This window comes from Gobius niger (genome assembly GCF_951799975.1).
Source record: "Gobius niger genome assembly, chromosome: 7".
Lineage (NCBI taxonomy): Eukaryota > Metazoa > Chordata > Actinopteri > Gobiiformes > Gobiidae > Gobius > Gobius niger.
The window spans coordinates 8,328,799-8,348,554 of NC_136858.1; the positions used below are offsets into that span (position 1 = coordinate 8,328,799).

Consider the following 19,756-nt stretch of genomic DNA (forward strand, 5'->3'; position numbering starts at 1 on the left):
TAAACCGGCATCCACACTTAACCGCGTATATGTGTTGTCAAGCACATTAATTGTGTATGCAAGCAACTTTCTTGAATTGACTGACAAGTGATCGCATGATAATTGACTGACCTGGCACGTAATGACTCCAACAACAGCAGTAGCGAGGACAGCAACATTCGTCTCACGATTTCCTCCACGAGGACGACTTCATCCTAAAGTCTCCGGCAGAAGTGCATCAGAAACCCTTGTCTGGTGTAAAATAGTTGTTTCATATGTGAGAGGTAAGAGGTGCATTTCGGCATGACACCTGTCTGAACCAAACCCGCTGTTACCGTCTACAAGGAAAATGTCGGATGTGGGACAATTATTTGGCGTAAAATAACTTTAAAGTGCTCCTTCGCCTGCACACTTTGACATAAAGCAGTACTTGATCTTTAGCAAAAAAGCGTCTGAACAGTTTTGAGGCATTTATGCTGTTTCTGTATCAGAAACAGCATAGATAAACACAGGTCACACGTGTGACATCAAAGCAGCACGCTGGCAGTGACGTGATACAGACACACAGACACACACAGACACAGACACAGACACAGACACAGACACAGACACAGACACAGACACAGACACAGACACAGACACACACACACACACACACACACACACACAGACACAGACACAGACACAGACACAGACACAGACACAGACACACACACACACACACACACACACACACATACACTGACTTTCAGTCAGATGCACTAAGTAGGAATTGTCTGGATCAATAAGAGACTCCCACACTGGCCACTTTTAAATCCCACCTAAAACAGTGGCTAAAGGAAAACCAGGCCTGCAAACACCTTTAGCACTGACCTGTTGTCAATTGTTGTATTTATAGCATTGTTGTGTTGTTGTAACAGCAAGACACTCTCTCCTGTATTGGGTCCTGGCATTTGGATGCAATTGGACACAAGGGGGCACTCTTCCAACCTTCTCAGTGTAAATGTGAATAGACTTTCTTCAGAGTTAGACTTTAGGTCAGACACCATGAGTGACATTAACATGACGCTAAATACAATGTGCTCTTTGTGTCCAGTAAAAAGTCTAAGGCCTCATTGCTCTTCAGTCACAGACTGAGAAGTGAAGAAGGAAGTCATGGAGCTTCTACTTTAAACAGAACTGCAGAAGTTTTTACTTTGACCTGTGAGACCCGAAGGCTTAAAGGGGCTGGAAGCAAGTTCGCCATTTTATACTCACTACTGCCACCTCAGGCCATATGTGTAACTGCACCTTCTATATTAAGCTCGTGCATGACGGCAATTCGGGCCGAAGTGACACATTTTAGAGTGACCGTACAGGATTTTAGAGGCAGTTGTGGTGAACAGGTCTGAGCTCATTCTACACATTAGGACATGGCTGGAACATGTAGGGGGAGGAAAATACTTAATTTTAACATTTTTAAACTCCTTATAGTCCCTTTAAGAAAGAACACAAGGCCGGTATAGTTGTGATTTGATGGTCAAGGAAAGGTGAAATATTTGATCGGGTAGTACTTGGTGTGAAAGGTTTGAGCACCAGTGGCCTGGATCCTGTTCTGATTTGATCACAGTTCATTAGGATAGTACTTTATTGATCTCACAATGGAGAAATGCACATTTCATAGGTCACTTTCATCTTGTGACTTTGTAAACCTACAGCAGTGGCTTAGCAGATGTCACTTGGAGCCGTGCCAGGTAATACGATCCTTGGAGCGCGGCCATGTCGGCAGCACAGGAACAGGAAGCCCAAGGGAGGAAACGGGAAATGGCAGGGAGACAGAGTTCTGAAGAAGGTATGCTCTGTGACCTCACATGTGGATGAGTGGGTACACGGCTGAGCAACAATGGGACAGCGGGGGGCGCCGTACAAGCTCAGATAGTGGGAGGAGAGGGGGATAAAAATAGCTCAAAGATGAAAATGCTTTCCCAGAATCGGACCCTGTATCTGTGGCATTTCCCCTCAGGTCTAAAAACACCTACAGTAAATGCTCACAGACACACTTCACCAATAAACGCTGGCTTTACATACACTAGCTTTGGATGCAACAGTTAACCAGTGGAAGCTCAGTGACTTCACCCATGAATCCAAAGGTTGGTCGTCCACAACTGTTATGTGCCTGACCAAAACACTCTAATGCTAAAGCCTTTCTATTGATGGTGAATGAGCAGCAAGTAGTTGCTGCTGACATTAAATGCTCATAAACTCATCTCTGTACAGAATTAGAGATTTTCACAATTGTGTCACTTCCCCCGCAGCAGTCTATAGTTCAAAAACAATACAGCAGCGGAACTTGTTTGATGAAACTTTCACATTCTATTGTCCTCTAAGTGATTATCCCAATGAAACTTGCTGTCCAGTAATTTTTAAATACACCACCGAGAAAAAAAAACGTGCGTGAAATGTTATCAGCTAATCATATAAAATGGATGTGCTCCCTGTTTCATTGTTTGCTTCTTCACTTTTTACATTTTCAAACTGCGGCAAAACCCAGCCAGCAAAACAGTGTGGGCCCCGCATGGGTTTGCCCACCTGGGTTATAAGTGGGTTTGTCTGCAGTTTCCATGTGGGCCCCATGTGTGTTGGGCCATGTGGGCTGGACATTTACAAATCAAACTTAAGCCTTTCTACCCTAAAGAGCCAGATCTGGCTACAGTTATGGTCCCGGTATTTGGACGCAAAGGGACACAAGGGGGCGCCCTTCCAACAGTGTCAGTGCACATGTGAATTGACTTTCATCAGAGTTAGAGTTTAGGTCAGACACCATGACTGACAGTAACATGACGCTATATACAGTGTGCTCTTCGTTTCTAGTAACAAGGCTGAGGCCTCATTGCTCTTCAGTCACAGAGCGACAGGTGAGGAAGGAAGTCATGGAGCTTCTGCTTTGGTCGGCACGGTAGCGCAGCGGTTAGCGCTCTCACTTCACAGCTAGAAGGTCCAGGTTGGACTCCCACCAGGACGGGACCTTTCGGTGTAGAGTTTGCATGTTCTCCCCATGTCTGCGTGGGTTTCCTCCGGGTGCTCCGGTTTTCCCTACCATTAAAAACACGTACAATAGGCCAGAATGAATGATGTGTGTGAGTGACTGTATGGTGGTGGTCAGAGGGACCGTTGGCGCAGACGTGTGAAGTCGCGACAGCACTTCTGTCAGTCTCCCCCAGGGGAAACTGAAGCTACAAACGTAGTTTACCACCACCGAGTATGGAGTGAACAATTGTCTCATGTAAAGCGCTTTGTGACCATGTCTGTGAAAGGCGCTATATAAATAAAGATCTTATTCTTCTTCTTTAGACAGGACTTCTACTGTAAGAGGAAAATTCTGTAACTATAGTAGTATAGTAAATAGTTTAAATATGGAAAGAAAATCATTTTTTCTTTTTATATCGCACAATTGAGGCTTATAAAGGTTGAGAAAATATCCATATATATTTTCTGATGTAGGGTCATGTGTCCCACTTCCTCTGAGTCATGGTGGGTCATGGTGGACCATGACTGATGTGGACAGGACTGTGGTAGATCTACTTTTACTTTGGAGAAAAAAGCTACTATAGTAACGGTTGAAGAAATGAACCTCATGAGCTTCTTCCGTAACATCTGTCCACATCAGTCCTGCTGCACCACGACTCAGAGGAACTGGGACAAACATGACTCTACAGCAGAAACAAATGACAAGGGTTTGTTTTTGTAGAATGAGAGTCATTAATATTTAGCTGACATTTAAATCACATAAATTCAGGATTTTCACACCTAAGGAATACTTGAATTTCAATCTTTTATTCTTACATCCATCAGAAGTGTAATGTTCTAACAGAATCTCCACGACTTCCTTCTTCACTTCTCAGTCTGTGACTGAAGAGCAATGAGGCACTCACGGTGTCTGACCTACAGTGTAACTATGAAGCCAATCAGATCACAGTGACTCAGAGTAGGTTGGGCTCAAATGTGACCAAACACCAAGATCCCCACATGAAACTGCGGACAAACCCACTTATAACCCAGGTGGGTAAACCCAAGCAGAGCCCACACTGTTTTGCTGGCTGGGAAGAAGCAAGCTACTCATTCCAAACTTGCCGTTCATCCTGATTTTTCACAGGAATGACTTTATGAGCACTTTTGCACACTCGTTATTGTTGTTTATCTTTTGTTTTTTTGCAATGATGCAGCTTCCAGGCTCACTATCGCAAAAAGTAGTTCAGAAGGCTTAAAATGGATCTCAATCAACGTCAGGGGCAAAAACAAACACTGGTACATCTCTTCTAACTTGCACCGTCAAACATTTCCACCACTACAATAATTATACACACAAATATCACATGATTCAGATCAAGTCAAAAGTCTTATATTCTTACCTTTCAAAACATGTCTTCCATTCTACAGTTGCATTGGAGACATGCTTCGGCAGTGAGCAACATCGGCCATAAACACTGTGTCCATAAATAACAACAACCAAAAAACAGTTGACACAGATTTGACCTAACTCCTTCAAACTGCCAAACAACTCTGGTGCAGTTTTAAACATGGCTACTGTGAGAAACTGGCCTCGAATCACTGTGGGGACATTAGGGGGGCCAAAGTAAACAGTCCTAATGACTCTGCAGCGAGAGGAGTGACCCTTCACCGTCACTGCTCACTCTGGGAATACACTCCTCAAACCAAAAGTGATACGCCAATTGGGTCAAGGTCCAACTGGCTGACGAGTCATAAAAGGGAACCTCGACTTTCCAAAAGGATCAAGGAAAATCATAATCTCATAATCATCATCTCCCAGGGCAAAACAGGTCCAGGTATGGTTCAGCCATAGGGGCTGAAGAAGATGGATGGGATGTCTCATGACCCACTGAAAATGGTTACGCGACCCACCCATTGAGAACCACTGATAAGCTCCAGATGCAGCAGTTCAGGTCATTGCTGCCAATAATACATCGGTCTGGGACCAGGGAACGCTGTAAACTTAAGGACAGAGAGGAGATCTACAGTAAAAAGGCAAGAAAGAAATGCATATGTTATATCTGTCTTTCTCTCTCTTAGAAAAACATCCTCATTACCTCATATTCCCTCTGTATTGCATCTCGCTCACCACGCTAAGTTATGTTGGTGATATCACAAGGAATAACACTTAAAACACACGCTTGTGTTAAAGCCTTTAAAAGAGCCGTGTCGTGTGGTCATCCTTCATTTAGACATGGTTTGCACCCAGTTTACGTTAAAGTTATCGCACTCTACTGGTGACACTTGTGAAACTAAAGCTTTGTGGATTAGAACCAATGATTTCACATTTTTATTCGCACAAAAATTTTTCACTTGCTCTTATCTGTTTTTGTGAATAAACTCTTCATTTATAACCTCTAGAGCACTAGAGTGTGACGAGTCAATGTAAGATGAGACTCTTGATTTGCCCACACTATATCAGCTGCTGCTTTGTGGGGCATATGCAACTTAAATTACAAAGAAAAGATGACGCCGAGAACATATTTTTAATATTGCTCCCAGCCAATGACATAGACGGCCTGTTCAGTCTTCATAATGGTAAATTCTCTGAGCATGTCCGCAGTCATGAGCCTGACTTTTTGCCTCGCCAAATCTACGTGCTTCTTCAGCCTAGCTTTTGATATCATCCATTTTAAACCATGATAAAGTAAAAAAAAGATTCAGTTTGATCCCGATTCAGCTGCACTTGTATCTGCATATTGCTAGAGCCAGTTAAAACCATCTGGGATTGTATGAATCTCTTGTCACTCAGGTAGAGCTGGATGAGACAGATCATCAGAAGCAGCGAAGGGGAAATGTCGATATTTGAGCTGCACTAGCATCTCTGCTATAATCTGGCATATTTACAGTGGTCATGTGCAACTGTTCATTAATATGCATTGTCCCTATCAAATAAATAAATAGATAAATAAAATTAAACGTCACGGTATGACGACCTCTCCACACCAGCAGGTCATGAACGTTCTTCTCCCCCACAGTGAGCTGTTTCCAAGTCTCGTCTGAAGAGTGTTGCAGCTTTTTACTCCGGGGCAGTCATGTGGCCCTTGGTGCTCTTTTATTTTAGTGTTGTTGTTGTTGTTGTTTTATTTATTTATTTCATCTATTGATTGATTTTATTCTTTTAATTTTTTTCATTGTATTTTAAATTATTCTCATTGCACTTTTTTGTTTTCAGTTAAAGTGTACTTTTTATTCAAGTATATACTTCATTTAATCATTGTTTTTACATTTGACATACAAGTGCAGCATATACTGTACGTGTGAAAAAAGGGAAAAAAAGAAAAAAATGTTTTGTTGGTAAAATGTGCTCAAGAACTAGGGAGGACTGAATGGAAATCAGATCACAATTAGGTCTTTTTTCTTGCCCAGCTCTGTTTCTAATATGGGCAAATGTCAAATTGGGAGTTATAGTAATCTATACATATTTTCTCTGAAAAGAAATGGCGAGCTCTTTGGATGGAGGTGGCTCCAGCTGATGTGCTCCATCTGTCCACAGCACTCGGTAATGTATACTGTATGTGTGGTGAGCACGGCGGACTCTGACCTTTGCACAGTGTTTCCATCGGAATCACATGTTGACAGATGTGAGTGCTCCCGCGGACAGATCGCTCAAGGCCACCGCTGTGTATAAATAAAGACTTATAGCCGCGTTTTGGAACACAGCTCAGAGGACTTGGAGGCCAAGCATGTGGACCAAGGACTTGGACTCAGGCTTCAGGATCAAGGACTTGGACTCAGATAGGGATGGGTATCGTTAAGGATTTATCGATACTCCTTGTCGATCCGACAAGGAGTATCGAGTCATTTGACTCGAGTCAAATGACTTGAGTCGCAATTTTCAGGACTTGAGGCTTACTTGACCAAAGCTCCAAAACGACTTGACTTGACTTGGGACTTGCTGTTTGTGACTCGAGACTTAACTTGGACTTGAGGCCAATTACTCTCAATGACTTGCTGTGACTTTATAGTTATTATTTATTTGAGTGAAACTGTCGAAAGACCAGGATTCATTTCGTAAAAGCGGCGCATCTATGTTTGCATATGGTAATTAGCCACATGCGTGTTCGGTTTCCCCACGGAGCGTCTCAATACAGCGCGAAAAGGCAGGAGGAAATACGTGTTCCTTTGGATGCATTAAAAGTTTTCTAAAGACAGTGAAGACGAGGAGATTTATGGACAGGAAAACAATGGACTGTACCAACAGCGCAGACGGGCGGCCTCCAAAACGACGATGCGTAAGAGCTGATTAATCAACAGAAATCTCTGGGGTTTTTTTATGTTTTAAGGCGTTCACACAAAGTTTACAGCATTTAGTGGCTATTTTACGCATCCGCACACTGCCCAGTGACAGCAGGACTGAAGGCTACGCGGAATCTATTTTGAGCAGGGGCGAATCCGAGTATACAGGGGCTGGGGCATTACAGCGGAACCACTGACAGAAAAACTGCCAGTCACTAACAAAAATAAAAAACATTATTTTATATGTATATGTCAGACTGCAAGGAAAAGCAGCTCATGTTTAAAAGACTCCCTGTAATTTTGTACATAGACTGGAGCATTTAAAATATATATATATATATATTGAATTTTGTGGCGATTAAATATTAATTTGACTTTAAATCCAAATCCATGAGATGTTAAAAAGTTTGATTTTAGCCTACATTCAAAATTACTATATCTTGAGAAAGCACTTGTTGTTTTCAAGATTAAACACATTTTGAAAAGGAGACACGTTGACGTATGTGACTTGAGGTGACTTGCCGGCTAAAGCAAGCCTTGACTTGACTTGACTTGACAAAAGCTATGACTTGACTTGACCCCATGACCGATTGGACTTACTTGGGATATGGACCTTCACGACCTGGACTCTATATCGGGTTTTGGTTTTAAAAAAAAAAAAATTTTCAAGCTGTGTAAAATCAAATCTCCAATGTTGTGTGACAGGCAAAAAATAATGTGTACAGCACTTTTTTTTTTTTTCATTTTGAAAAAAGGAAGTTTCCATGCTCTACCCTGTACATGCACTTACATGAGGTAAGTGTCTGAGAAGGTGTGGCAAGTGTGACTTTAACACGCCGAATATACATATGCCGATCCGATCATGATTAGCTGACCACGGCCTGAAACGTGTGATCGGTAAAATGTGCCGTTCAAACGTGGATTATACATACTTTCTTTCAATAGATAATCCGGCGGAAAAAAAAAAAGTACAGCGCCACTATAAACCATGTTTTAAATATAATTAGTGGCTACACAACAGGTCTGGGTGTACCGACTGGGTGCACAGCTCTAACTAGTGCCGACTGTATCCCTCTGTGCCTGGCGGGTCTACTTGCATTTAGATTGCCATGTAACTAAACAAACAAAACAACCATGGAGCTAGGGCTAACGCACTAAGCTTTTAAACAAAAGCATAATAACGGCTCATGACTACAAGGTATCTGCGTATGGGAGTTCTAACAGGAGGCAAAGAAGCAGACGACGTGCAATGTGCCATTATTTACCTTTGCATGTACCACATGCGCTCCCGTAGGTAAAGACGAAAGAGGATATAATCACTAAACTGCTGTATGAAAAGTGTTGGAAACTACAATCAGAGGCTGGGGTTCGTGAAACCTGTCTTGTCTTATTTCGCTGAGAAAATTGGCTCTGACTTCATCGCCCGCTGTCTGTCACCCTCCAGCTCGCAAGGTCGCTGTCGCCTTACACAGGCACGCCCTCTCTACGCCTCTCACAGGCAAGACGGGCACGCCCTCTTTATGCCTCTCACAGTCAAGCCCTCTCTACGCCTCTCACAGGCACGCCCTCTCTACGCCTCACACAGGCAAGCCCTCTCTACGCCTCTCACAGGCACGCCCTCTCTACGCGTCACACAGGCAAGCCCTCTCTACGCCTCTCACAGGCAAGCCCTCTCTACCCCTTACACAGGCAAGCCCTCTCTACGCCTCTCACAGGCACGCCCTCTCTACGCCTCTCACAGGCACGCCCTGTCTACGCCTCTCACAGGCAAGCCCTCTCTACGCCTCTCACAGGCACGCCCTCTCTACGCCTCTCACAGGCACGCCCTCTCTACGCCTCTCACAGGCACGCCCTCTCTACGCCTCTCACAGGCAAGCCCTCTCTACGCCTCTCACAGGCACGCCCTCTCCACGCCTCACTCAGGCAAGCCCTCTCTACGCCTGTCACAGACAAGCCCTCTCTAAGCCTCACTCAGGCAAGCCCTCTCTACGCCTCTCACAGGCAAGCCCTCTCTACGCCTCTCACAGGCACGCCCTCTCCACGCCTCTCACAGGCACGCCCTCTCCACGCCTCTCACAGGCACGCCCTCTCCACGCCTCTCACAGGCACGCCCTCTCTACGCCTCTCACAGGCACGCCCTCTCTACGCCACACTCAGGCTCTCATGTCTCAGGGTAAGCTATTAGCCTTCCTGCGTTGGCTTTAAAATAATTCATCATACAATATTTTATGCACTTGCTGTACCTTTTCAATCCCCATTGGCTCGACCCCAGCACCCTGGGGGAAGGCATCCCTAACTACAAGCTGTTCATCCATACTGACTTTCATACATCAATGTCTACCGCTGGGGTCTGATCGCCAAAACTAATGTACACGTCAATAAATCTTCCTAAACGCTGCTTTTGTCTGTTTGAGTCTATCCAGGTTGAATTACTTAATATCTGTCTCTGTCTCATCCAATCAGAAAGCAGAGTTATCACTAAGAGCCTCCAACTCCAGCCACATGTCCTCAAGTGGCGCCACTTTGGCATTATGTCGTAAAAAAAATAATTAAAATAAAATTTTCATACCTTATTCTTAGCCAAGCGATTAATCAATTAATCTGAAAAATAAGCGATAGATTAATTGATGCCCAAAATAATCGTTAGTTGCAGCCCTACCTCCATCCATATGTCCTCTGTTATAGCTATACCAAGGTCTTCAGACCGGGCCTCCCTGATGTGGCCAGCCCACATTGGCTGTAATATATACAGAGGGTTGCATAAGTATCAACCCCCTTTACCTTTTCGACATTTTGCCACGCTATGTACCATAAACATAAATATATTTAATAGGAATTTTACGCAAAAGACACACACTAAGTGACACACTATCGTGAAGTGAAATTAAATTTATAATGTTTCTGAACTTTCTTTAGAAACACTGAAAAGTGGGATGTGCGTAAGTACCAGCCCCCCTTTCCTTTTAGTGCAACCAACTGCCTTCAGAAGTTGAATAAAGATTTTCTGAATGATCACATGTCAACCCCAATGTTGACTAAGAAGAGTCTCCCTGTCAGTTCAAATACAGCTGCTCTGTGATAGTCTCGCCAACCAGACTCCGCTTCTTTACAGAAGAGGGTCTGGCAACACTCCATTGCGTGCTTTCAAAGGAAGTGACGCAGCGATATGGAGCCTACCGACCAATCAGAGCAGCTCCCTGAACGGGCGTCACGTTGTTGCGCCTTTGTTTTGTAGTTTTTCAACACAAGCAACCACTTCATGTAATGCTCCGGTATGCTTGTATTCTTAAGTTTTTTCTGACATAAACGACAGAAGTCATTTACTGAACTCCGTGTGGCAGGGAGCGCCACTGTTAATGTCCGAATGACTACAACTCACATCCGCTATGTTCTCATTGGCTGCTATGCGCTTCGGTTGTCCCACATTAGTCCCGCCTCAAGCAGTAGCTTTTCTACGACAGGGTCGCCAGACTAGTCTCCTGGTTATTAATTAATAAACATCATAGCTCTGTAATGGTCTCAGATGTCTGTTAGAGACTATTGTGGAGCAGAAGCATCATGAAGTCCAAGAACACACCAGACAGGTCCGGGATCAAGTTATTGAGAAGTATAAAGCTGGGTTAGGTTATAAAAAAGATTTCCAAAGCCTTGAACATCTCTCTGTGTACAGTTAAATACACCATCCAGGAATGGAAAGAATATGACATCACTGCAAACCTACCAAGACCCGGCCCTCCTCCTAAGCCGTGGTGCCGGTGCGTACTGCGTAAAGAAGGCCTCGTCTGAAGGGCATGTGACCCGAGCGTTGGACCTAAACCCAGTTGGTCAGACTTACGTCCAGAGATGATTCAAAGCACAGTACAGCGGGATCATTCCTGCTTCCCGTTTAAAAGGCTTCGGCATCAGTGCGCATACGTGCATGGGTACGAGTGTGCACATATGTGCGCACCAATTTTCACAAACATTGTGATAAGTTGCTTATTTCATTCTAATCTTTGTCATTTCTGAAGAAAATAAAGTTCAAATGAAGTTGAACCATTTCAAAAGCCTAACATGACTTCCTCAAACAAGTCATGTCGCTGCTTTCCTGTCTCTCAGCAGTGTTTCTGAAAAGTGCATACCTCGAACGGCAGCTATTTCGTTTGCGTGGAGGAGCGCAATGTTTCACGATCAGTTTGTTTTCTATAAATACCAACTTTGGCGCAGAGGAGCGGCTATGCAAAGTTTTGGCCTCATTTTGTGCGCAGCAAGCTTGATAAATGAGGCCCCAGAGCTGTTACCAGACCCTGGACGAACTGCAGAGAGCTACAGCTCAGGTGGGGGAAACTGTACACAGGACAACTATTAGTCGTACACTGCTCAGATCTGAGGCATTTTTAAAAGAAAACCATAAGAAGTCCTGTTTTCTGTTTGCCGGAAGCCACATGCAGGATACATGGAGGCTTCTGGCAAACAGCAAACGGGACCTTTCTTTCAACAATGGCTTGTTCTAGCCATAAGACTCACATCAGTGTTTCTTTTACCTAAACACCCAGGATTAAAACTGGTGACAAGAAAACTTATTTCCATGGCGGGATCTGCGCCGGGAATGTGTTTGGGCCTTGATGATGCCCTGATAGCATTCTCTCCGGAGAAAGCTAATGCTACAAGCTAAAGCTCCGGTCATCACGTGAAAGTCAACCAATCAACCAACTCTATTTATATAACACATTTCAACAACTAAGATAAGTTTCCAAAATGCACAAACAAGGTACAATGTAAACAATAGAAATGTAAAAAAAAAAAAAAAAAACGTAAAAACCTATAAAAATGTAATAAATAAAAACCTGCCATAAACAATAAAAGGCAAGGATAAAAAATAAATAAATAAATAAAATGAAAAGGACACAGAGGGCCACACAACTCACACAGGGTCAAAACCAAGGAGTAAAAGTGGGTTTTAAGACAAGACTTAAAACACTCCACTGAGGGGGCCGTACGGACGTGGAGGGGCAGAGCATTCCACAGCTTAGGGCCGACAACTGAGAAGGCCCTGTCCCCTTGAGTTTTACGCCTTGTGTTAGGGACCACAAGCTGGAGCTGGCCCTCAGACCTCAGTGCATGCGCTGGTGAGAAATTTGCATGAATAAAGTCAATAAAATCACCATCTACATAAAGAATCGTTTCACAATGATCACACACTGAGCCGGGCTTGTTGATTTTGAAGTTCATTGCTCACAACAGTCTGTTATGCATTAACGTCAATAGGGCTGTCACGGTATGAAGATTTTACCTCACCGTTATTGTGACCAAAATTATCACGGTTTTCGGTATTATCGCGCTATTTTTTTAAATGTGTGTTAATATGTTCAGAAAGCATTGATAGTCCTACACAAACTGAAATAGTTTCAAAAAAGTTTAACAGTGCTTGTTACATTAAAAAAAATACAGACAAAGCCTTTTCACATCAAAGTAAAGGAACTATAACGATGTGTTGTTGATGTTTCGAGGGTGTTACATGTACTATTTATAGCGTCAGAAACGAAGATAAACCGTCTTTATCAGGAAAATTGTTGTTGTCCCTGAGCTTTCGCTTTGCAGATTTGGGAAAATGCCATCATTATTAAATTCATAATACTGAGGCGAGAGTGAATCTATTGCAATCTGCCACCGGGAGCCTCGTAACGCATTGTGCCATTGTACAGAGGTATCCGCGACACGGCTTATGATGGCGGTGGCGCTGCAGCCGCACTATGGGGCGACTCGTTACATTCTCCCGCAACCCAAAGTCCCACAACAGCATTTCAGCTAAAACGCCAACCTTAACTTACTGCTATAGAGTTGTGGGAGACGGTCACGCAGGTGAGTCAAGAGGTTCGAAGTATTGCTGCATTTGGAGACACTTTTTCCTGCACGCTCCACAAACAGGAAAACTGTCTTCTATCAACTGTTCTTCGGCTTTCTTAAAATACCCAAAATATGTCTACACTGAAGTGGCTTGGTCTCTGAGGCTGATAGATCCTGAGCGCTGTCGTGTCGGACATGATTCCAGCTTCGAGAAAGTTTTGTTTTGGTTGTAAACTACAGAGTGCGCCTGCGCGGCAACTTCAGCAGATGAGGCGGCGGCTCATAAGGCTCATTTTGCCTAAACCGCGGGCGCGGTAATCCACCACGGTAAAATATTTTTTCAAAAACAATACGGTAATTATTATTGTCAACATTTTTACCGGGGTTTACTGCTACACCGGTAACCGTGACATCCCTAAACGTCAATAAAGCCGGTAACTACACGAAGCAGCCGTTATTTGTATGTGTATTGTAGCCGATTGTAACATGCTCTAGGGGGTTAGGGTAGAGGCACCGTTGCTTTGGTTTGCGTTGTTGACACATCCTTTAGTGAACAAATACCACGCACAAAAGTCAGTTCTATACACACACCTATTGTTGATCAGTTTATGTGCGTTTGAGTGAGTGAACTCTGAAACACCACTCACATGACACGACAGGGGGAGCTTTACATCAGTGTGGCTTTTCTAAATGAGATGTAAATGAGCCCTATTGTCACTCTGAGAGAGGTTTAGAGGCCGATTCCTCTCTTTGACATATTTCCAGTTCTTTAATTCAACTTGCCACATCTTCTCCAAATATTATCAGATTTCCCTGAGTTACACATTGTTGGAAACTTTGGAGATGACACTTTCACAAGCTATGTCCCGCTCTAAATGCCCCAAAACCGAGTGGTGTCCCCCGTTCTCGTGATGGGTCACATATAACAGCACAGCTATGTAGTCTTGGACCGGGCTGTGCTGAAGTGTTATCAGTGGAATCCACTCCTGACTCAGACCATACATTTTACATTGACGCAGATCTTTCTGAGTCGTCACTCCATAGAGACTGATAACACCTGCTTTCAATACTTTCACAGAAAAACTTTTATCTCTATTGAATCACAACTCGAACGGTCGCAATGAACAATGCCCTAAGGTGCTGACAATACAAAGCCAGAGATGTCCCAAGTCTCATTCTCTAAAAGCTGTAATCACAGTGGTTAAAACCTGGAGAAACATGTGACTGATGGACCACTACATATCTCTCAAATGTTGAAGCTCCTGGGTGTGTTTAAAACGGAGCAATTTTCCAAAATCAACAGTCACTTCCCTTTTGCACAATTTGATCACGTTAATCAGAAATATGTGACCGTTCTCAAATTTCATAAGTGGGAGCAAGGCCCTTCAGTGAAATCAAAAGGTTTACAGCACTTTTATTAATTTGAATCATGTTGTTTGGTGATTTGCTCCACTTTTTCGAGGCTGTAGTAAGTTAATAACATTGTTGACTGAAAAAATACTGCACTTTGCGAGTTTTCAGTTGTGGATAGGGACCGTAGTAACAGAGACATTAACCTAAACCTAAAGCGAGTCATATGCTATTGGGCCATTTTTACCAGACAATTTCATTTGAGCAGTTACTGTGTTACGACATGGCGCAGTGTTGTGACCGTGCTGCTCAACATTTCTCATATCAAGAAAAGCTCTTTGGCCCTTGGGGAGGTCATTCTAACATTTTAGATTATCAATCAATCAATCAATCAATCAATCAATCAATCAATCAATAAAACAAATGTTTCAGGTTAGGCACTGCAGATGGATAGTATAAAATAAATATATATTGTTTTAAGGTATAGGACATGGTAAGGTAAGGGACATGGAGGGACAGACATGAGAAAATACAAATTAGATAACGTGAAGATCTGCATTGAAGCGTTTCCTTTGCTATTTTGGCCCAAACTCACACATACAGATAGAAACAGGTCACAAAAGATTTGTCATAATAAGTATAATACAGCATATGGGGGGAGGGGGTAAAACAGAGCCTAGCTGAACACAAGTAAGTATTTTACAATACGACAATTCAAGACTAAACATATACTGCGGATTTTCTCAAAACACAAAACAACAATTAGCAATGAATGAATAAAAAATAAAAACGGTATCTTAGGTAAATATATACGTTACAGCCTGGTTTTGGGGATAGCCTACTTGACTCTAAAAATGAATAAACCTGTATTAATTAAGTGGCGTTTAAATAGTAATAATAAGCATGTAGAGGAGCGTCATGAGCGCCTCAAGGTTTGTCTGTTCTGTGAGCCGCTCTGAGAGAACCATCACCCGGGCAGAGCGCAGTCACATGCCGTCCTGCAGCAACAGGTCTCCCGCTACAGGCTGTCACAACAGGTCCCCGGTTAAATCAACCGAGCTCCCCGCCAGATTATCCAGAGCAGCAGTGTAATAATCCCGACACAAACGCATGACTTCTTACCTCTTCTTCTCCTTATCCGCCGTCATCTTCACTCCTCCGCTTGATTTTCAAAGTAAATTCCCCACGGAATAAAAAGAAGTCCAGCGAGTTTTCAGAAAGTCCAAAAGTTGTCACGAAGCGTCGAAGTCACCGTCCGGAAAGTTACAGCGGGTCAGTCATCCAGCCAGGCGAGCGGAGCGTGAGGGCCGTACAGTCTCAGAAACACTGCTGAGGATTGTAAAGCCGCTGCTCCGGTGCCAGGCTCTCCGCAGGCCGCTGGGTGCTGCTGGGTGCTGCTGGAGGCTGGTCGGCTGGCTGGTTAGCTCCCGTGGCTGGCCGCTACGGAGTGGGACCGCAGACTCTCTGACCTGGGCAGCCTGTGTGAGAGGCGGCCGCTGCTGTCTAAATGGCCCGCGCTGATTGGCCGAGAGCGCAGCACGGAGCCGCCCCCCTGTGCGAGCAAAGCTGTGAAGACAGCCCAGGTACAGTGAGTGGAAATGAAATGAAATGAATTGGACAGTGCTTTACGTGAGCGTGCCGTGTCGGGAAAAAGCCAATGGCCTATATGTAATATAAGCTATTCTTTCGTATAAGATCCTTTTTTGAAGCTTTAATAATGCTTTAAAGTTTGGTGGTTTCATTAGACATTATTTCGCGCCATTGCGATTGACTGCGGAATTGCGGGAAGCGAATGCAGAAATTGCATAAACTGTTCAAATTGCATAAATTGCTTAATTTGCATAATCTAATTTGCATAAACTGGTAAAATGCATAAAATGTCATGTTGCATAAACCGTATTCACCTTATTCCGCCCCGCCCACTTTTGCCTCTTTTTGCGTTGTCTCTGCACTTCCGTTGTCCAGACACTTCCGGTCGAGCACGAGTTCATTTAAACGGAGAACGAGTGAAAATATTCTCCGCTCAAATGTAATGTTTAGTCGATTGATTTGTGTAAAATGTTCAATGTTCATTTGCACCAACAAGTAAACACTGCACCGTTTCTCAGCGCGGCCGGAAAACGGCTTTGTTTTCGTGTAGTGACTGATTTTATGTGGACTTCTCCGGCACCATGTTAACACATAGGAGAAAAGGGGCGGGCACAATTCGGCGGCGCCCACGCGAGGCTCCGGAATAAGGTGGATAAACTGCATACAGTGGTAAAATGCATGAATGGGTTAATTTGCATAAATTATGTAAATAGCATAAGCTCTTTAAAATTCATAAATCCTAAATGGAATAAACTCTTTATTGACTGAAGAAAGAAAGAAAAAAAAGAAAGAAAGAAAGAAAGAAAGCTATTTCTGCAGTAAAGCATTGGAAAGAGGACCTTATGTAATGCATAGAAACCTCATGTTTGGCCGCTAGCAGTCCAAGTAATTCCAAACTAAATGAGAAAGTCTTTACAGCACAACAAAGAATTCACTGATGTGCTGATTTCAGCTGGAGAATGCTCCTGTAACTGCCAAAGTGACTTGGAGCAGGTCTGACTACATTACACTTGTGCAGATAACTGTGGTATTTACCTGTCACGCTGTCGCATTCAGCGGGACTGGCTGTACATCTTTTTCTTTCAGGACAGTGGTTAACTCAAGTGTTTAGTTTGACCTGATAGAGCTTAGAGAAGAAGAGCACAAGGCAGCGCATGTAATCTAGGAAAAGAATGTGAGACTGCAATAGGAGAGCAGCGCTCATTGCTGTTTGGAATAAACCATGCCAGTGGCACAATCAAATAGCACAACAGCAAGAGTCTTGTGAGCAGCGCTGTCCTTGCGCCAGGTGGAAGATCTGGCCTTTAAAGGTCCTATATCATGCAAAATCGACTTTTTGGAGCTTTTAGCCATGTTGTTATGCTATTTCCTTATCAAAAACACCCCCAGAGTGGTTTGTGGCTTCATTCACGCAGCTTTCAGTAATCCTCCTGAATCCTGCTCTCTGAGCAGCTGCTCCTCCCTCTCCTGGTGAACGACTGAGTGTTCAGTTGTGTCGTAACAGCGGAACGGAAGTGCTCGACGTCTGTAATGTAATGTCTTAATTCTATGCTTGCGGCCTGATTTTAATTTGTAAAACAGCGTTTTCATTATTTCTGTCGTAAGAGAGAAACAAAGAAAAAAATAAAAATTAAAAAAATTAAAAAAAGGATGTGCCCGAGGTGCTTCCAGGTCAGCTGTGGCCAAAACAAACACATCGCATGGTCTGAACAGACGTCATGTTTGCGCTGCAGCTGTGAAGATGGAGCTCGTTATAACTGGACACACATGTTCTTCATTCTTTCCTAACGATCATGTCACGGACGGAGAAAAAGAAGCGCGTTTGGCTACGAGGACGAGGAGTTTATTCAACCTTTTTCAGGAAGAAGCCACTCAGCTGTTTTTTTCTCCGGGATTCAGCGACTATCACCAAAATATTGTTTCTCTGTGACTGTCACTGATGGATGTTTGGTGAACCTTCGCCAGAACCAAAGTGGATTAACTTTTATAACCAACGCGAGCCCCACAATGTAAACAGCGATGGACCAGAGCGGTGAGTCAGTCCAAACGCGGCTTAGCTTGTGTGTTAGCATATTAGCTTGTGTGTGTTAGCCATTTATGAAGCTGTGTTGCAGATGTCAACTCCGTATAACTGCATCGTGAAGTAAATTCACTTATTGCTGTTTATTTATATTACGATAAAGTATGCACGGAGAGAGGGGGCGGAGTTAACTGAATCGAAGCGTTGCGTCTTCCGGGTTCGAAAAATACCTCCAGAAAACGCTTATATTTATCACAAAAATTAGTGCTCCATAGTGGTAGAGGTACAATATATCATATAAATGCCTATACTTAACTTTGGAATGGCTAAAATAGCATGATATAGAACCTTTAAAGTACTGAATGTGTAGGTGAGATTGCACGCCCTAAGTGCTTAGCGTTTTCTTGCCTCTCAGCATAAAGTTCAATGAAGGTCTCTTTTGTGTTAAAGGGGGGGTATTATGCAAAATCGACTTTTTCAAGCGTTACATCATGTTATTAAGTCATTCCCTCATTAAAACCATGCCTGAAGTGTTGCCTTGGCACATTCACGTATTTTCGAGTAATCTGTAGAAACTCTGATGGCGGCCATTTTAGGGATAAAACGCCTGATTCCTTCAGGAAACGCCCTCGACCTCCAGGATACGCCTCCGACCTTTCGTCACCAGCCGAGTAACCAACCACTGCCCCTCAGCAGAACCCCCTCCCCGCAGTGTCTAGCCCTAAGATGTAAACAGAGTCATCATGGAGGATTAGCTTCATGTGTTGTGAACCGGAGCCACAGCAGACTTTTACAAAGACACACATCAGTGTTTCTGTTACCTAAACACCCAGGATTAAAACCGGTGACAAGAACACTTATTTCAGTGTCTGGTTCTGCGCTGGGCCTTGATGATGCACAGAGCCTCCGGAGAAAGCTAATGCTAAGCTAAACCTCGAGTCATCACGTGAAAACGAGAAATATGCACACATAAAGTCAATAAAACCACCACACACATAAAGAACCGTTTAACAATGATCACACACGAAGCCAGGCTTGTTGATTTGGAAGTTTATTGCTCAAATTTCATCTACAATGGGTCATAGCCGAGTGGTTTTCTCCCGGAGCTAACAAGCTAGCCGCGATAAGCTAACGGGAAAATTCACTGAATACAAGCAGCATATTATGCATTGAAAACGTCACTAAAACAGGCAACTGCTTCAAGCAGCCTTTATGATGATCACACACGGAGCCTGGCTTGTTGATTTCGTAGTTTATTGCTCACATTTCATCTACAGTGAGTCGTAGCCGAGTGGTTTTCTCCCGGAGCTAACAAGCTAGCCGCGATAAGCTAACGGGAAAATTCACTGAATACAAGCAGCATATTATGCATTGAAAACGTCACTAAAACAGGCAACTGCTTCAAGCAGCCTTTATGATGATGACACACGGAGCCTGGCTTGTTGATTGTGTAGTTTATTGCTCACATTTCATCTACAGTGAGTCGTAGCTGAGTGGTTTTCTCCCGGAGCTAAGGCACTATTAGCCGCGACAAGCTAACAACCTTCACCTTCACAACATTCATTGAAAACAGGCAGCACATTATGCACAAATAACGTCAATAAAGCAGGCAACTACTCAAAGCAGCCTTTACGATGATCACACAATGAGCCTGGCTTTACACATTTGTGGTTTATTACAGACTTTTCATCAACAATGAGCTGTAGTCGATTATAACAAGCTAAC

At 43.5% G+C, this 19,756-nt stretch overlaps 1 protein-coding gene across 2 annotated transcripts in view; it reads right to left on the reverse strand.

The window, feature by feature from the left end:
• epas1b (endothelial PAS domain protein 1b) overlaps positions 1-15,888 on the reverse strand; it is a 127,845-nt gene extending 111,957 nt beyond the window's left edge. For both annotated transcript variants that reach the window (XM_079559899.1, XM_079559900.1), the window contains exon 1: positions 15,544-15,888. In XM_079559899.1, coding sequence (XP_079416025.1) covers positions 15,544-15,569 — 26 coding nt within the window. In that variant the 5' untranslated portion in view covers positions 15,570-15,888. The remainder of the gene's footprint in view (positions 1-15,543) is intronic.
• Positions 15,889-19,756: the final 3,868 nt, after the last annotated feature.